This window comes from Pelophylax lessonae, assembly GCF_965119305.1.
Source record: "Pelophylax lessonae genome assembly, chromosome: 10".
NCBI lineage: Eukaryota > Metazoa > Chordata > Amphibia > Anura > Ranidae > Pelophylax > Pelophylax lessonae.
The window spans coordinates 64,224,744-64,243,112 of NC_138777.1; the positions used below are offsets into that span (position 1 = coordinate 64,224,744).

Here is an 18,369-nt window from a genome sequence, read left to right on the forward strand (position 1 = left end):
TGAAACAAGAAAGTTTTATGTACAAATAAGCTTCATTTGACGATGACATTTTGTCCCTGTATCCGTCAAAAAAGAAAAAGTAAACGGGAAGGACAAAATGAATAAAAAGTGATTGTAAATGTTCAGATTTACAAAAAAAAATAAAAAAATAGCAAACACGTTATACTTACCTGCTCTGTGCATCTATCCTATCCTTCTCTGGTTCCCCGCTGTCACTCCTGCCCCCCCCCCCATAAAACTGGCTGTAACTGACAGCAGCAGGAGGAGAGGAGGAAGAAGGAGGGAGAGGAGAGAGTCTCTGCTCTTGTGCACATTGCTGGAGATTGGGATCAGGTAAATATAATGGGGGGGCTAGGTGGGGGATGCATACTGAGAGAAAGCAGAACATGTATTAAGGTAAAAAAAAAAAAAAAACATTCAGCCTTTAGAGCCACTTTAACAGCTTTTATTTTTTTATGTCAGTTTTGTTAAAAAAAAAAGTAAAAAAAAATGACAGGTGGTTCTACCCTCCCACCAAAACATTTAATACCAACCCCTTTGAATCTGGTATGAATTTTAAAGTGGTTGTAAAGTCAGTGCTCACAATTATTGCCGGCCCCTCTGCTATAACAAGCTATAGTACACAGTGTCCGTGTTTTTTTTTTTATTCTGTAGCTAAATAATTTTTTTCACATCACCAATGTGCGGTCACGTGACCACCAGATGCTCTCCTTTCCCAATCTAAGCATTACAGTGGGAATGCTTACCCTCCGACGTCAGCCAGACGGTAATGTGACCGCAAACCGGCGATGTGAAATAAGGTATTTAGCTTCAGATATTAAAACAAAAACACAAACACTGTGTAGTATATCTTGTTATAACAGAGGGGCTGGCAGTAATTGTAATCATTAACTTTACTGCCACATGGAATAATGGCAGGAGTTGAGAGGCGGGTTTGTCCATTGGCACACACTAGTGTCGGGCCGGGCCAAAGTGACAGGCAGGGAGGGAGGGGGGGGAGGGAGAGACTCTAAACACAGCAGGATTACAGAGGCATGTAAACTGACCACGGATACATGGATCAGTAGCTATGATTACCGTAGTCAGCACACCTAGGCCTAGGGTGACACAGGAACAGGCAGGATCAACCAGGTATTTTACAGCACAGAAAGGGACAAATGACACAGCACAAGCACTATACGATTTAACATGCTTTAAAGGAATAGGATCTTTTTTTATTTATTTATTTTTCTTTTTTTTAGGGTTACAACCTCTATAAGGGAAAACCCCACACAAAGGGCAAACAAATTAAATGAGCCCCCCTCCCCCTCCCCAAATCAATACCAGACCCTTGGATCTATAAGGATCTTAAGGGGTAACCCCAGACAAAAAACAAAAATATAACATGGCAAAAAACAAAAAAATAACGTGGGGTTTACCCCCAAAAATCCATACCAGATCCTTAATCCAAATGCAACCTGGCACGCCAGCAATGGGGGGGGGGGGGGGCAGGGGCGGATGGGGGGGCGGGGGTCTGGGCATTTCAGGAAGGTGGCATGTATAACATTAGTAGTAATATTGTTATTAAACAGGACAGTCAGCTGCTGGTAAACCCCTGAACATCCAAGGTCTGTGTTCAGGACAAACCTTAAAGCGGAGTTCCGGCCACAGAATCGTTTTTTTTTTATCAATACTTCCCAAACTGTCACCCCCCCCCCCCTCATACATTAACTAATCCGTTTTTTTTACAGTATAGTAATCGATTCGCAATTATAAAATCTTACTTTATAAAATGTGTCCTGAGCGCTGCCATCTTTGTCCGGGTTCCCCTGAAGCCGCTGTGTGTAAATGGATGCCCTGCTTCCTGGTTCGAGATGGAGGGGGGCCGGTGAATGCAGAGCGAAATCTCGCGCATGCCCAGTACTATGCGATCGGCATAATATAGGGAAGCCTATCTTTGCGTTATTTCCTGTTTGCAAATAACACGATGAGAGGAGCGGCCGGCCGCCTACGTCACTGCCCATTGCATCCTGGGAGTGATGAGTAAGAGCTCCCAGGACGCATTGCGGGACAGGAAGTGACGGTGCGGGCCGCGGCCGCAGAGGGAGGAAGTGGAAGGAAAGGTGAGTATATTTTCTTTAATAATAATAAGCAAAAAAAAAATAAAAAATCATAACTACCCATTTATTTTTCAGGTATCAAATAGCAAGCGGATGGCCCCAAAATCGATTAGGTCGATTTTGTGGCAGGAAATCCGCTTTAGGCTCATTTGTACTGTCAACCCCCACCGACCCCAACTAAAAGAATTGTTTGCACTTTAGTGCTATAAAAACACAACGTAAGCTACTGTATATAGAGTAACTAATGATACTTAAATAAATATGCCATTTTTCGTTAGAGCATCCATAGATTAGGGCCTGTGTGTGGTGAATGTGGCAGAATTGCTGAGTAACATTATTCGAAGTAATAGTTAACTCAACCAAAAACTTGCATAAAAGCCAAGTGTCCTCTGCCCTCTGTAATGCCAGTGAAGAATATGCTCTCCCTTCCTTAAGTGAAAGGACCGACTTGGAAGATTTTCATAAGATTTTCTTTTTTACTTTTTTAACCCTATTTTTTTTTTAAGCACAATGTCTAAATTTCTTGTTCCTAAAATAATTACATTTGCTGTCTGGGACTATGTTGTATTTGCAGGCCTGTTTTTAGTATCGGCAGGCATTGGTGTATTTTTTGCTGTAAAAGAGAGAAAAAAGACAACATCTGCAGATTTTCTTGTTGGTGGTAAGCAGATGACATGTGGACCAGTGGCTCTGTCCCTAACTGCCAGCTTTATGTCAGCAGTGACAGTTTTAGGTGCTCCTTCAGAGGTCTACCGTTTTGGAGCCTCTTTTGTAATGTTTTTTATAGCCTACACTTTTGTGGTCGTGTTTTCAGCAGAGCTTTTTGTCCCTGTCTTTTACCGGTCTGGCATCACCAGTACTTATGAGGTAAGTCTATCATCTAATTATTTTTCCGAATAACAATGTTCTATTCAAGTGTTTTTTTGTTTTTTTTTAAACTGTCTGTTTCCAAATTTACCATAGCTATAAAATGTAATATTAAGATATATTCAGCCCTAATAATGCATTTGAGTTGTTTTAACCACTTGACCTCCGGAAGGTTTATCCCCCTTCATTACCAGGCCATTTTTTGTGATACAGCACTGCGTTATTTTATCTAACAATTGCGCAGTCATGCAACGCTGTACCCACATAAAATTGATGCCCTTTTTTCCCCGCAAATAGAGCTTTCTTTTGGTGGTGTTTGATCACCTTTGCATGTTTTTTTTTTGCGCTAGTAACAAAGAGTGACCAACAATTTTGAAAAAAAAAAAAAAAAACAATATTTTTATACTTTTTGCTCTAATACAAACCCAATGAAAAAATGTAAAAAAATCTAATTTCCTCTCTTTCTGAATTCTTGAATCTACTTCATATTCTTTTTCCCTCTGATAATCCTTTTCCCTGACTCTATATTTTTGTCATAAAAAAGTTTTAAAATGAGCTAGTGCTTCCCATAACATCTCTATACATACTAAAATTAATCACATGAACACAAGCTCTTCATTCTACACTGCACTTAATTCACTTTGTTACCCCCCTAATTGATTCCTCAATGTATGGAAATAGGGATGATCGAACGGTTCGGGTCGACCATCGGTTCGGCTTTTATAGGGCTTTTTTGAGGACATGTTTGGAGTCAGGCATGACATCTGAACTTCTGTGTAGGGGTATATATACACACACACACACATGTATGTATATATACACATACACATATATAGTTGTGAAAGTAGCATAAACCTAAGCTTGCGCTAATGAAATAATTAACACCCATATGGCTTCTCTGCTATAACACCTATATATGTGTATGTGTATAAATACATATAAGCGTGTGTGTATATATACCCCTATACAGAAGTTCAGATGTTTTGCCTGCCTCCAAAGACCCCCAAAAAATGCCCAAAAAAAATGGCTGCTGCAAAAACTCACCTGGCGTTTTTGTAGCTGGCGTTTTTTTGGGCATTTTTTTGGGGGTCTTTGGAGGCAGGCAAAACATCTGAACTTCTGTATAGGGGTATATACACACACACACTTATATGTATTTATACACATACACACATATAGGTGTTATAGCAGAGAAGCCATATGGGTGTTAATTATTTCATTAGCACAAGCATAGGTTTCTGCTACTTTCACACCTATATATGTGTATGTGTATATATACATACATGTGTGTGTGTGTATATATATACCCCTACACAGAAGTTCTGATGCTATGCCTGCCTCCAAAGACACCCAAAAAATGCCCAAAAAAAAAGCCAGCTACAAAAATGCCCAGGTGTGTTTTTGCAGCAGGCGTTTTTTTTGGGCATTTTTTTGGGGTCTTTGGAGGCAGGCAAAACATCTGAACTTCTGTATAGGGGTATATATATACACACACTTATATGTATTTATACGCATACACACATATACACAATATATGTGTATATATTCATACATGTGTGTGTGTGTATATATACCCTTACACAGATGTTCTGATGTTATGCCTGCCTCCAAAGACCCCCAAAAAATGCCCAATAAAATGCTTGCTACAAAACCGGCAAGGTGTGAAAATAGCGGAGCCATATCCCTGTTCTATATTAATTCTAATACAAACAAAATTTTTTTTCTGGTTCTGGACATGCTACAGAGCTGAAACTTCACAGGTACACTTTTTAGAAATCTCATTTTTTTTTCAATAATCTTTTCAATAATTGGCTCTCTATCAAAAATGATAATTTTTAAGAACTTTTTTTGTGTGATTAATAGTCCCTGGGGCATGACCCAGAACCCTAGGCACTTTTTAGGGGCATTTATTGGGTTTTAGGGCTTCAAAATTGTGTTTTTTGATTACCGAAGTTTGGGTCCCATTGATTTCAATGGGGTTCTGAAATCCGGGCCGAACTTTCGGGAAGTTCGGGTGTTCTGGTTGAACCGAACTTTTGAAAAGTTCGATCATCCCTATATGGAAATGGCTACAGTACAAGATAAGATCGTGTTGATGATTACAGTTAATTCTCGTTTGATGCTTAAAGATCTTTGTAAAAGAGCATATTATACTTCATTTAGGTTTATGTACTGGTCTACAGCTTGTTATCTTATTATTTTTGATACAATAAACTGAGATTGAAATAAAAATCTAATTTCTTCAACAGTTTAGGCCAGTATGTATTCTGCTACATATTTTTGGTAAAAAAAAAATCTCAATAAGCGAATATTGATTGGTTTGCGCAAAAGTTATTGTGTTTACAAACTATGGGATATTTTTATTTATGAATTAATTAATTCAAATATTTTACTAGCAATGGCAGGGATCAGCAAATAATCGGACACCTAACTGACACTTTTGACACTATTACATTAATTAGTGCTAAAAATATGCACTGTCACTGTACTTATGACACTGGCTGGGAAGGGTATAACATCAGGGACAATCAAAGGGTTAAATGTGTGCCTATCTAATGTTTCAGTGTAGAGGGGGAGGTGCTTTTATCAGTGTAAGGCATGGATCTGTGTTTCTGCTTTACAGGAACACAGGATCCATGTCTTCTGTGCTCACAGAATGACAGCCTGCCTTGTTTACATAGGCAGACGTGCATTCTGTCAGTGTAAAGAACGTTTAGCAGATGGCAACGGAGATCGGGTCTGCAGGACCCGATGATGAGTTCCCACTGTATAAAATCACAGCGGGAGCAAGCCGACGGTGGAATGATCTCACACCCAAAACTCAGAAGTGCGGAATCACATAAAAATACGTGATTCTGCCCAGTGTGGCCACCCTGTAGCAGTAAATCTGCTATGGGGCAATCGGGAAGCGGATAAAAGATAAAACAGCTGTAGGTGGATTTGTAGTTGTAAATGGACTATAAATGCACTGATCAGGGGACTTGTATTCCATTTATACTTTCTGCAGCTCTGAAACTGACAGCCTGAACAAAGGTACGGGCAGAAAACTGTAGGAAAAGTCTGCAGAAGCCTGTCATTGCACCTGTGACACACTGATCGTGGGTGCAATGTTCTACAGGCTACTGGGAAAAAAATAATAAATACATATTTTTTTACTTGCAAAAACAGATGCACTTATTGTTTTTGAACTAAAGGTGAACAAAGCCTTCAACAATGCAAGATTGAGAATGGCTGAACACACATGTGGCTTAGCTTTACTCACGTTTTAAAAAAAATCTAAGTAGCCAAACTATTTAATATTACTGTAACGACACCCCGGGTATGAAAGGGGTTACAGTAGTTTAGGACATTTCATTCCCGAACACAAAGGCAGCTACCGGACACTCCACTCAGCTGAACAAGAAACCCATACGAATAATCCCCCACCCCCCAAGTACGAGACGAGGCTCTGTATTGAGGGTTAAGCAGGAATCAGACTGTTTATTGAAAAGGAATACATGCATTATATACACATTAGAAGTAATGCAGTCACTACATGAATGATGACCCAAATCCAGTCCCCAACATCTCACAATGGTTGCATAATGAGCCCCCAATACACAATACTCTGAGTGTCAATACATCCCTTAGCAGTCAACAGGTGAGTTCATTAGCACACTTAACAATAGGTGAATGGAAAGCCACCTCAGACAAGAATATCACAATTTACTTATTCAGACAAAAGCAACATCGTTAAGCAATAGACAGTTGGTCTCCACATTAAACTTCCTGGAATGCCCATATTAGGAGTTGTACTTCCTGGTCATAGACCTCACAATGTACATGGAATAAAATCTTCATATTTCAAGAGAGACGTCATTCTTGAATATCACTGTCCCATTTGGAGCAATCCAAACCATATCCCAGGTGCCCCCCAGTTTCCTGGTCACCCCGCGCCCAAAGTGACTCCCATCACAATTACATTCATGCAAATGTAGTGGATAATACTCGTAATGTTTGTAATATGTGTGTAATAATTTAATTGTTGTCTTTTGCTGGGCAAATGTAGCATTCCCTAACATTCAACCATGAGAGATAACATTCATCAGTAGAGAAAATAACCTAACACTATAGTCCAAGAACATTCAACCAGCATGGGAAATTGTATGAGGGAGCTTTCTTCATTGTGTACTATCTATGGAGAATCCTTTGCGAACAGTCGAACAAATGGGTGTTAGGCCAAATGAATCTCTTGCTGTTGTGTGAAGCAAAACATTTAGCGTTGGCATTAATAACATTTGCTGGCATCCTAACAACCAGTGACTCATCTTACCCCAAAAGATTCAGGTGTTGGCTGGGATTCCCGATTGACAAGTGAATAGAAAAAAGCAGAGATAGTGGAGAAAATAAAAAGAATGAGGTTCCCCCCAAAATTCATACTAGATCCTTATCCAAGCAAGCAGCCTGGGTGGAAAGGAAAGGAGGTGGGGGGGGGGGGGGGGTGAGCAGGCACACTTTTCTGAACAATACTAGCCACATGCCCTTACCATGGAGGGGGTACCTTGGAGGGGGGGGGGGTGGGGGGGGGGCATGGCAAAGCACCTTGTCCTCATGTTGATGAAGACAAGGGTCTCTTTCCCACAACCCTGGTCTCTTGGTTGTAATGGCCTTATCAGAAATTGGAAAGCCCATTTAAAAATAAAGGGACCTCCAGATACCACCATCTGAGAAAATGTGTAACAAATAACTAAATTTGTAGGCACATACACACTTTTTACACAGTCCTTTACAATATAGAAAAAACAAAAAAAACAAAACTGAATGCCCCAAAATGTACAAATCAATCATCCATCATGTCGTCCAGTGATGCAGATCCACTTCTGCACACAGCTAGGATAAGGTGTATAGTACCTTGGTCCTCTCACAGAAAGAAACTGTCTGTTCCTATTCTGTCCAGGAAAAACTAGCTCGTGTTCCTCCAACTCCTGGGAATTGAAGTTCTTTCTACATTTGCTACAAGAATCAAGTCCCTCTGGAGAACTCAGTTTCCTAAAATCCATCACTGGTTTGCCCCAGAGTCTCTCTGGTACTTCTTGTCCCACAGGCTCCTTCTAGTGAATGGAAGTGGAACCGCACTGGCTAGATCAGCATAGAAGTCCTATTTCAATACATTGTGTCTCTGTAGTTGCGTCTTCATAGCCAGCTAAGCTGCTGCCTACAGAAAGTAAAAAATTCTGCTGAGTATTGGAAACATCCAATCCCATCGATGAACCGCCAGATATGATATCTCCTGGAACCCTGCTACTAAAAGTAAACAAAGAAGTGGGGTCTACAGGGTGAAGTCATTGACCAAATATCAAAATGGCCACATTTGGTCAGTGATGTTCCACTATCCCCACCCCTTGTTTACATGGGAGGGATTCCCAGCCAGTAACTGAATGAAGCCACATGACGTCACTGGTTGCTAAGGACGCAGCGGGTGAAGAATCAAGTTGCCATATATAGTTGCACTTGAAATATAACTACTAAACCTGACTTTCTGTTCCCAAAAGTAAAGTCAAGTGTTTAGGCAAATAGTCACAGGTAATTGCAGGAACCCCCACTGGGGTTCTTGTACGTAATTGGACTGCGGGTGCATTCACAAGTAGGAATGCACCATAAAAGACGGCGTCTCTAAGATGGTATTGTGATACAAGAGATTATGTTTACTGCAGGCATTTATCATCACAAGTCATCTAACAGTCTGTATGTCAGAGAGCAGTCTGTATGTTAGAGAGTTAAAGCGGAACTCCAACCAAAAGGAGAAAAGCTTGTTTTGCTTCCCCCCTCCATCCGCTGCCACATTTGGCACCTTTCCAGGGGGAGTGGGTACCTGTTTTGACAGGTACCCATCCCCACTTCTGGGTGACCTCACCGCGATGAGGTCCCCTGGAAGTTCGGCCCCCCTCCTCCTTCTCCCGCCACTGGGCTATTAAAAAATCTCAGCGCCCTTCGCCCATGTGCAGTAGGGAACTGGCTGTGAAGCCACAATGCATCACTGCCAGTTTCCCTTACAAGGAATGGCGGCGGCAGCACCGAAGAGCTGATAGAAAAATAGGCTGGGGTGCTGACATTGAAGGATCCCTGGACAGGTAAGCGTCCTAATATTAAAAGTCAGCAGCTACAGGATTTGTAGCTGCTGACTTTTAAACTTGTGGTGGGGAGGGTGGGGGCTGGAGCTCCGCTTTAAATAAACTTGAACAAGGCTCTTAAAACAGTAAGCAGTTTCCCTCTCCATTCATGAGTTTTTTGGATGGATTCTCTAAGATGTAGTCAAGGTTTCCGTCTATCAAGACGGCAGTTGAACATGCACCACTCATAATGATACTGATATTCTTGGCTGACTTTGCCCCTCACATGCTCAGGAGACATCGCTATGTAACTTTTGCACAATCGGGCAACCTTCTAATGCTGCTTCATCTTCTTGTTTTCAACATGTTGTAGGATTAACAAAACATTTTAAAAAGTATTTTATTTTGAGCAATGCTCTTTTTTCACTGTGTTTAGTCATCATGAGAATTTTCCTATACATACCAGAGATGACCCAGTGAATTGAGGGGCTAAAACAATCCCTTCAAACAAGTATAATAAATGTTACTGAAAGCATTGCAAATATTTTATATGCTAAATGACAGATATGGCAGAATCCTTACAAAGCAGCCCAGCCTTTTTAAGCCATTTTGCCACAGAGGGACCATTGTAATAATTTGTGGGTCTCATGCAGCGCCTTATAGAAATGTTATATACAGTTCATGGTACATTATCATAATCAGTACGTTGTAGATATAATAAGGAAAAATAAATGTTGCATGACTAATACTGATACCACCCAGAGCAGAATGATGTTTAACTACTACTATTATTATTATTATTATAATACAGGATTTATATAGCGCCAACAGTTTGCGCAGAACTTTACAACATGAGGGCAGACAGTACAGTTAAAATACAACTCAATACAGGAGGAAGCAGAGAGTCTTGCTCATTAGAGCTTACAATCTAGGAGGGAGGGTCAAATGATATAAAAGGTAATGACTGTGGGGGGTGAGCTGATGAAGACAATAAAAGTACAGCTGTTAGGTGTGGGCATCATAGGCTTCTCTGAGGAGGAGGATTTTCAGGGATCATCTAAAAGCAAACAGAATAGGAGATAATCAGACAGATTGGGGTAGGGAGTTCCATAGGATGGGCGAGGTTCGGGAAAAGTCCTTGAGGCGAGCATGGAAGGAGGTGACGAGAAAGCTGGAGAGCAGGAGGTCTTGAGAGCAAAAGAGAACAATTTAGTTGGTATTTTGAGACTAGATTACTGATGTAGCTGGGGGCAGAGTTGTGGATGGCTTTGTAAGCTGTTGTTAGCATTTTGAATTTAATTTGTTGGGTGAGTGGAAGCCAATGGAGGGATTGACAGACAGGAGTAGCAGACAATGAGGGGTTGGTAAGGTGGATGAGCCTGGCAACAGCATTTATAATGGACTGAAATGGGTGACGTTGATGCATGCTGGGTTAGTGACGCTACAAGGGGGCAGTACCACCAGGTGAGGTCACCAGGTGGCCCCGACCCTTACCTATTTAACCACTTTAAGACCGGAAGGATTTGCCCCCTTTCTGACCAGGCCCTATTTTGCAATTCGGCACTGCGTTACTTTAACGGACAATCGCGCGGTCATGCAACACTGTACCCAAACAAAATTTACGTCCTTTTTTTCCCCACAAATAGAGCTTTCTTTTGGTGGTATTTGATCACCTGTGCACTTTTTATTTTTTTGCGCTATAAACAAACAAAAAGCGACAATTTTGAAAAAAAAACAACAATATTTTTCACATTCTGCTTTATGACATTCCCAAAAAAGAAATGTAAAAATCTAAATTTTTTAACATCTTAGGCCAATTTTTTTACTGCTACATATGTTTGGTAAATAAGCGTATTTTGATTGGTTTGCGCAAAAGTTTTTGCATCTACTAACTACGGGAAAGATTTATGTAATTTTTATTGCTTCTTTTTAACTAGTAATGGCGGCAATCTGCGATTTTATGCGGGACTGCGACATTGCGGCGGACAGATCGGACCCCTAACTGACATTTTTGACACTTTTGGGGGTACCAGTGACATTACTACAGTAATCAGTGCTAAAAATATGCACTGTTACTGTAATAATGCCATTGGCAGGGAAGGGGTTATCCCTGTGGGTGATCAAGGGGTTAAATCTAAGCCTGGGGGAGTGATTCTAACTGTGGGGGGAGCATGGCTTCTGAGATGACCATAGAAACCTGTGATCCTATATAGCAGGATCATATGAGATCTGTGATCATCCCAGGGAGGCCAGGGAGGCCGACCGTCCTTCTCTCTCAGCGGGGAACGATCACGGGTAACAGACGGCAATCAGGGCCTCCTGATACATGCATTGGCTTCCTCGCTGACGAGCGGGGGCTGGAGTGTGCCACCTGCGGTGCACGCTGGCCCCATAGACTCCCGAGAGCGAGTGCCGTACATGTACGGCGATTTGCCTGGGAGCGGCTGCCTGCCGCAGTACATCTGCAGAGGCGGTCGTCAACTGGTTTCAAACTGCAGAACAGGCAGACGGCGGTAGCCCTTGTCATGGGCTGAGCTTTTTTACGGTCTGGCGATGCGGCGGGCGTCCTGATTGACGATGGATCTACATCAAGGGACATTTTTTATTTTTATTAAAGAATTGGCAAAAACTGTGTGTGTGTGTTTTTATTTTCTTTTTTACACGTTTTTTGGTGAATGAGTAAGGGCACAATGTACCCCAAACTCATTCACATGGGAGGGGCGGGATCTGTGGTCTGTTATGGTTCAGGAGGGCCCCCCCTTTCCTGGCCTGCCAGGCCGCATGCTCGGATAAGGGTCTGGTATGAATTCAGGGGGACCCCTTGCCATTTTTGTTTTTTATTTTGGCGTGAGTTTTCTCTTAAATTCCATACCAGACCCTAAGGGCCCGGTATGGATTTAGGAGGGCCCCTACACTGTTTTTTTTTCATATTTTTGTGTTGCTGGCAATGGTTTGAAAGCTTGCACCTGGGAAAATCAATTTAAATGTCATTTTTTTTCTTTATAAATGTCAGTTTTGCTGCAGCTGGTTCTATAAATGGTACAGATGCGCCACTTCACAGGCAGACTAAGGGGACCACCCACTATATTTAAAGGAATTTTTTATTTTTATTGTTTCAATTTAAGCATCATTAAAATCACTGCTCTTTCAAGAATGATCTTTTTTTAAAAACTTTTTTTGCATTGATACATGTCCTCTGGGGCAGTACGTTGGTCCCCATACCCTTTTTATGGCCAATAATTTGCATGTAGGCCTTCAAAATGGGAACTTTTGATTTTTCAAGTTAGGATCCCATAGACTTTATTAGAGTTCGCAGTTCAGGTTCGAAATGTTGTGATGTTCGAGAGATCTGGTGCTAACCGAACCCAACTCTAGAGCTAAGGGGTAGAGAGATAAATCTGGGTGTTGTCGGCATAGAGATAGTATTGGGAGCCATGGGAGGCTATCAGCTGACCCAGGGAGGAGGTGTAGATCGAGAATAGGAGAGGTCCAAGAACAGAACATCGGGGGACCCCAACACAGAAAGGAAGAGGAGTGGAGGAAGTAGAATTGTAAGTGACACTAAAGGTGCGGTTGAAGTAAGAAGAGAACCTGTGAAGAGTACAGTCACGGAGACCAAAAGCGTGGAGATTTTTGAGGAGGAGGTGGTGTGGTGGTCGACTGCATCAAGGCAGCAAAAGGGTCCAGGAGTGTTGAGTGCAAAATGCAGACTGAAGGGAATCAAGTAGGTTATTCTTGGCAAGGTGGTCACTCAGTCGGTTGTAGACCACACATTCAAGGAGTTTGGATAAAAAGATGAGTAAGGAGATGGGGGCGAAGGTTGTTAAGACTGGTGGGGTCTAGTAAGTGCTTTTTAAGTATGGGGCACATGTTTTAGAGAGTTGGGGAAGATGCCAAAAAAGAGGGAGATATTGAAGATGTGAGTGTAGAAAAGAGCCAGAGGGTGAATGTGGCAAAAAAACTTTACTTTCATTATTATTCATAATTTGAAACAAATAATAAGAAAAGAAATTAGGAAAGTTAAAACTGAAGTGTCCCTGGAAAATTGCCCTTTGCATTTGTAGTCAGTGGTGAGCCTCTATAAATTGGTGCTCTTTATGGGGCTCAGTGTAGTGCCTCTTTACACTGGCAGTCTGTGGAAAGGTGCCCCTACAAAGTGCAAAAGTGCCCCTTTACACTGGAAGTCAGAGAAAAAGTTTTTCCTTACATTGGTGGTCAGTGAGATAGGTGTCCTCCTACAGTGGAAATGATGACCCTTTATTTGGTAGTCATTGGAAGGAATGCTCATTTACATTGTTCATAGAACCCTTAGCAATCTCTGGAAGAACCCCAGGGTTCCACAAAATACTAGCTCTTTACATTGTCTATCAGACAGAGTCTCTCTCATGATCTCTGCTGCCTGCTACTACTTCACAGGAGGACACTGAGTGATTCAGAGGAGAGAGAGGACTCAGGGCAGCCAGCCAGCCAGGACAGCTAGAGAGCTGGAGAGAGCCCTCAGCCCAGTCGATCCCAGGGCCCAGAGTTCTGCAAACACAAAAGGAGAACCCAAATACAGCCCCCACCGTGCTCTCTACTGAGGGACACAGCGGATCCTCCTTAAGGAAAAACCAAAATTCCCGGAGACAACCCTTGATGTACTGTTCCAAACTTGAGAGTTGACCCACAGAGACCACTTACCTACGCTAGACCCCAAGGGGTCATCTGGTAAGTGGGCAGTTCATACGGTGGAGGATATTCACTTTTCAGATACCCACTGCAATCTACACTTGTTTACAAAGCATGAATTAGCACTTTTTTTGGAATATACTTGAAAAGTGGCACTTTTGGAAGCACAGTCACTTTATCAGACTTTATATTGATCATTGCTGCTTGCACAAGGACTATTATTTATATGTATTATTCACGTTGTGCACAGTCCCTTTTTTATATATATATTCAATATTATTTATGAGCACTATTGGTGGTGAATATTTATATATTTATTTATCTATTCATGTGAATAGAGCACCATTAGATTTTACTCACACACCAATCATTTATTTAATTTATTCTAAAGGGGATATTTGATATAAATTTGTGAGCGCTGTTTTTTTTTTTCACTAGCTGAGAAAGGTTGATCTAGACAGTGGAGGTCAACTATTATCTACACTATAATGAAAATTCTACTATACATTGTTTTTATTAAGGATTGACAAGGAATGAATAATCCTTCACTCGCAAGCCTACATACTGTAGCAAAAGCAGTATTTATTTATTTCAAATTATCTACAGCTACATATCAGGATTTCTGAAAACCTTAGTTCTTGGTGCTGAACAGATAATATTTACTCATCTGAGTAATATTTAACTAAAAAAAAAAAAGTGAAAGATAGAAAATTGCTGTAAAACAATCAAGCAATACCATTGGCTTGTTGTCGGTCATGGGTCTCACCTGAGAACTTGGGAAGACACAATGTATAGTCTGACAACATCTCAGTAAATCTTTTTGCACTCTGGGGCCGCTACGGCTGTTTACACAATATACAATATCTCCCATCCCCTTCTGCTACCAGTTTATATTGACTGAAATTTGCATTTACTAAATGGATGCAATATAGAAATTGTGTGTTTAAATAACTGGAAAAGAAAGCAACAAGGCAGACAAGATGACAATGTTTGAAGAACCTCCAATCACTAACTTTTCGGTGTGGGACTATGTTGTGTTTGCAGCTCTCCTAGTTGTTTCGGCAAGCATTGGAGTCTTCTTTGCAATTAAAGAAAGGAGAAACAAGACATCCAATGAATTCTTGGTGGGTGGGAGACAGATGACTTGTGGACCTGTGGCTCTGTCACTAACTGCTAGTTTTATGTCTGCAATTACCGTTCTGGGGGCTCCATCAGAAGTTGTCCGCTTTGGAGCACACTACCTCTGGTTCCTTATTGCCTATACCTGTGTGATCATAATTTCTGCTGAACTCTTTGTACCAGTATTCTACCGGTCTGGGATTACTAGCACTTATGAAGTAAGTAACAAGCAAATAAACATGATTCATCAAAATTAAATATAACTGTACAAAATATAAAATAAACTGTACAATAGACCATAACTGAAGCAAAACAAATTCGTTTTTAGTAAAGGCACCTTCTAGTGTGGTTTACAAAGTATTGTCTCTAGATGACACAGAATGGACGTGGCCAGGAAGTGGAGCCCAACTCTTGGATACTTAGCTATTTAGAAGTTCAATGGACGAATGGGATCCATTAAGGAGAAACTCTTACATTTATGCAGTAGAGTATTAAGACCCTATCCATTTTAAAAACATTATTAACAGATATTTTTAAAATTATGCATGTAAAATATTCTAGTAGAATGCTTTAGGCTCCATTCACACTTGTACGACTCCAAAGCTCCACCGACTTTGGAGTGCAACTTTGACGCAACTTTGGATGGGTGCAACAGATATGGCTTTGACCATTAATAATAGACAACTATTCCACACAGGTTGCATTTGAAATATCCACGCTAGATCAGTAATAACAAGTAATAATTGATAACAGACAAAAAGGAGGCACAAACGCCTAGTGCATTACCTTTCGACACCTTTGGAAAGTTTATTAAAAAGCCAAAAACATACTCACAAACACGAAGAGTAAAATCGTATATCACATGTCAACCCCTTGTGTGGAGAAGGACACGTCTTAGTGCTTGGACTGCTGATGCACTTCGGGAGACATGTTCCCTTCCTCAGAGCTCTGAGCTCCTTCTCCATATAAGGGGTTGACAAGTGATATGTAATTTTTCTCTTCATGTTTGTGAGGATGTTTTAGGCTTTTTAATAACTTTCCAAAGGTGTTAAAAGGTAATGCACTAGGCATTTGCCCCTTCTTTTTTTCTGTTTTCAGTATTTTGGATTTTCCCCACCCAAGGAGAGCAGCATGCCTACAATTCCTAACAGAGTGAGCGCTTGGGTTATATAGTCATTAAGTATTAAATTGATAACTGCTAGCACAGGCAAATAGATAAACCTAACACAATATGTATACAATAAGTGCAGAGCTTATCCAAATAAATTACAAATTCATATATAATAATGTATATATGAATAGCGACTCCACAGCCTGTTTTCAGTGTCACAGTGTAAAATATTCAATGAAACAGTCCAATCAGTGCAAACGAACCCAAGAAGACCATCAAAAATAAAAAGTGCTGACGACGTCAAATGTATGACGAAACGCATTTGGGTGGGACCTTATTGGCCACCAGTTGTATCGCGATCACTACCTTTGAGGCTAATGCTGCAGCTTTTTTACATTGAGATACTCGTTTTTAACCATGAAAATGTGAGTGCACTTCATTGTTTTTAATAAACATGTTGCTATAGAGTATCACGCTATGAGTATTTGCATACTATATGTCCTATTCATCATGAGCGGAATCTGGATCTGAGGGTTCCTGGATCGACATCTGTTGTGTGGATAATTCAGGGAAACACTCCTTAAGGTTTGTTTGGCTTTTCCATTAGTTTGAAAGCCAAATTGTTCTGATAAGCAAACATTTTGTTTAATTGCTCTCACTGGACCATGGGAAATTGGCTCCCTTTATGCATGTAGTTTTTTGGATCATTCATTTGGGACACTTTTCTTCATTTTTTTATTTTTTACTTTTTATTTTTGATATTCTTCTTTGGTTCGTTTGCACTGATTGAACTGTTGCATTGATTATTTTACACTGTGCTACTCAAAACAGGCACGCTTTGTATATACATTATTATATATGTATTTGTCATTTATTGGGTTAGAGCTGCACTTATTGTATACACACAAGTTGCATTGTATAACATTCACGTACGACTTTCATGCAACTTCTGAGGGTTAACATTGAAGTCTTTGCCCCTGAAAGTCGGACCAAAGTAGTACATGAACTACTTTAAAGTTGCTCCAACTATAAGTTGTGCATATATGAATGGGTATCATTGGAAAACATGAAGATTGACTTGTCATGCAACTTTCATGTCCAAAGTAGCATGACAAGTCGCACAAGTGTGAATGGAGCCTTGGGACCACTTAAAGGCCCAGCCGCAATCTAAATTCTAGTTGTCTGTAGATGAGTAGTTTCTGAATTATTGGCCTGAAACAAGCATGCAGATTAGAGAGTCAGAATGAAGTATGAACTCCTCATGTACATGCTTGCTTGGGCCAATGCCACTGAAAGTTCTGAAGCCATTGGATTATCACAATGGCCAAGAAATTTGTATTTTCCGTGGAAGCTATGGCAGCCCCCCATATTCTCTCTGTATGTTTTCTTTCCAACAAATGTGATTTTTTTTTTTTATTATTGTTATTTTTATTATTATTTTTTTACAGTCAATAGCATACTTTGCTAGACATGCATGTCTACAGAATACATGTATTAATTGGTAAATTGATGTGACCTGACCTTACTGTATAGTCAGCATTTTGCTTTATTACAATCAAGTTAATTATGATTAAAATGGGATCATTAATAAAGCACAATCAAGCAATACATGTAAACTATTGTTATTTGTATGCACTGCAAAAGATCTACTTTATTTCTTACATTTTATTTTCACAAAAGCATATCGTATGTTATGTGCCCATTGCTGTACATTATTTGTGTTTTATGATTGAGAATGGATATTTTACTTCATCTAAGGAATTATGGCACAGATCAGCTAAATGAACCAAACATTTGTTATTTTATTAATATATGGTGAAAAAATCCACAAAGACTATCACGTGGGTTATCATTCTTTAAAGTGATTGTAAACAATCACCTTGTAAAACTACCCCTTCAGTTTAAAGTAGAAACGAAAGGCAAAACCTTTTTGTATAGATAGTAAAAAAAAACATTCTAAATACATTTTTTCTCTTTTTATAAGTGATCACATTCCCTCTCAGATGAATAAGACCTGGGGAGGAGAAGCAGCAGCACACTCAGCTTTCCAGTGAATGGCTGTGCAGAGGGGGGGGGGGGTGTCAGGACAAGTTTGATCATTGGAGGAGAGCACACTGAGTTCCCAGCATAGCTAGAGAGCTTGCCATGTTGTGTTCTCCTGCTTAGTTTGGTCAGTTTTTAATAGGACTGGCAGGAACACAAGGGATTTCACACAAACAAAGCAATACAAAGCAATTAGTGTTGAGCGAACACGGACTGTATTATTCGTGTTCGTACCGAATAATTGGATTTTTTGTACCCGAACACGGACACGGACACTTTACTGTATGTTCGGGTAAAAATCCGTGTTCGGTCGTTTTATTTCCGGGTTTTGCATGCTTTGGCGCTCTTTTCATGGCGGGCTTTCAACAGCCAA

The 18,369-nt window shown here is 40.5% G+C and overlaps 1 protein-coding gene across 1 annotated transcript in view; it reads left to right on the forward strand.

Annotated features, from left to right (window-relative positions):
• The first annotated feature begins 2,512 nt into the window (after positions 1-2,512).
• SLC5A12 (solute carrier family 5 member 12) overlaps positions 2,513-18,369 on the forward strand; it is an 89,607-nt gene continuing 73,750 nt past the window's right edge. Inside the window, exon 1 of the mRNA XM_082269829.1 lies at positions 2,513-2,966. Within this exon, the coding sequence (XP_082125955.1) occupies positions 2,610-2,966 (357 nt within the window). The 5' untranslated portion in view covers positions 2,513-2,609. The remainder of the gene's footprint in view (positions 2,967-18,369) is intronic.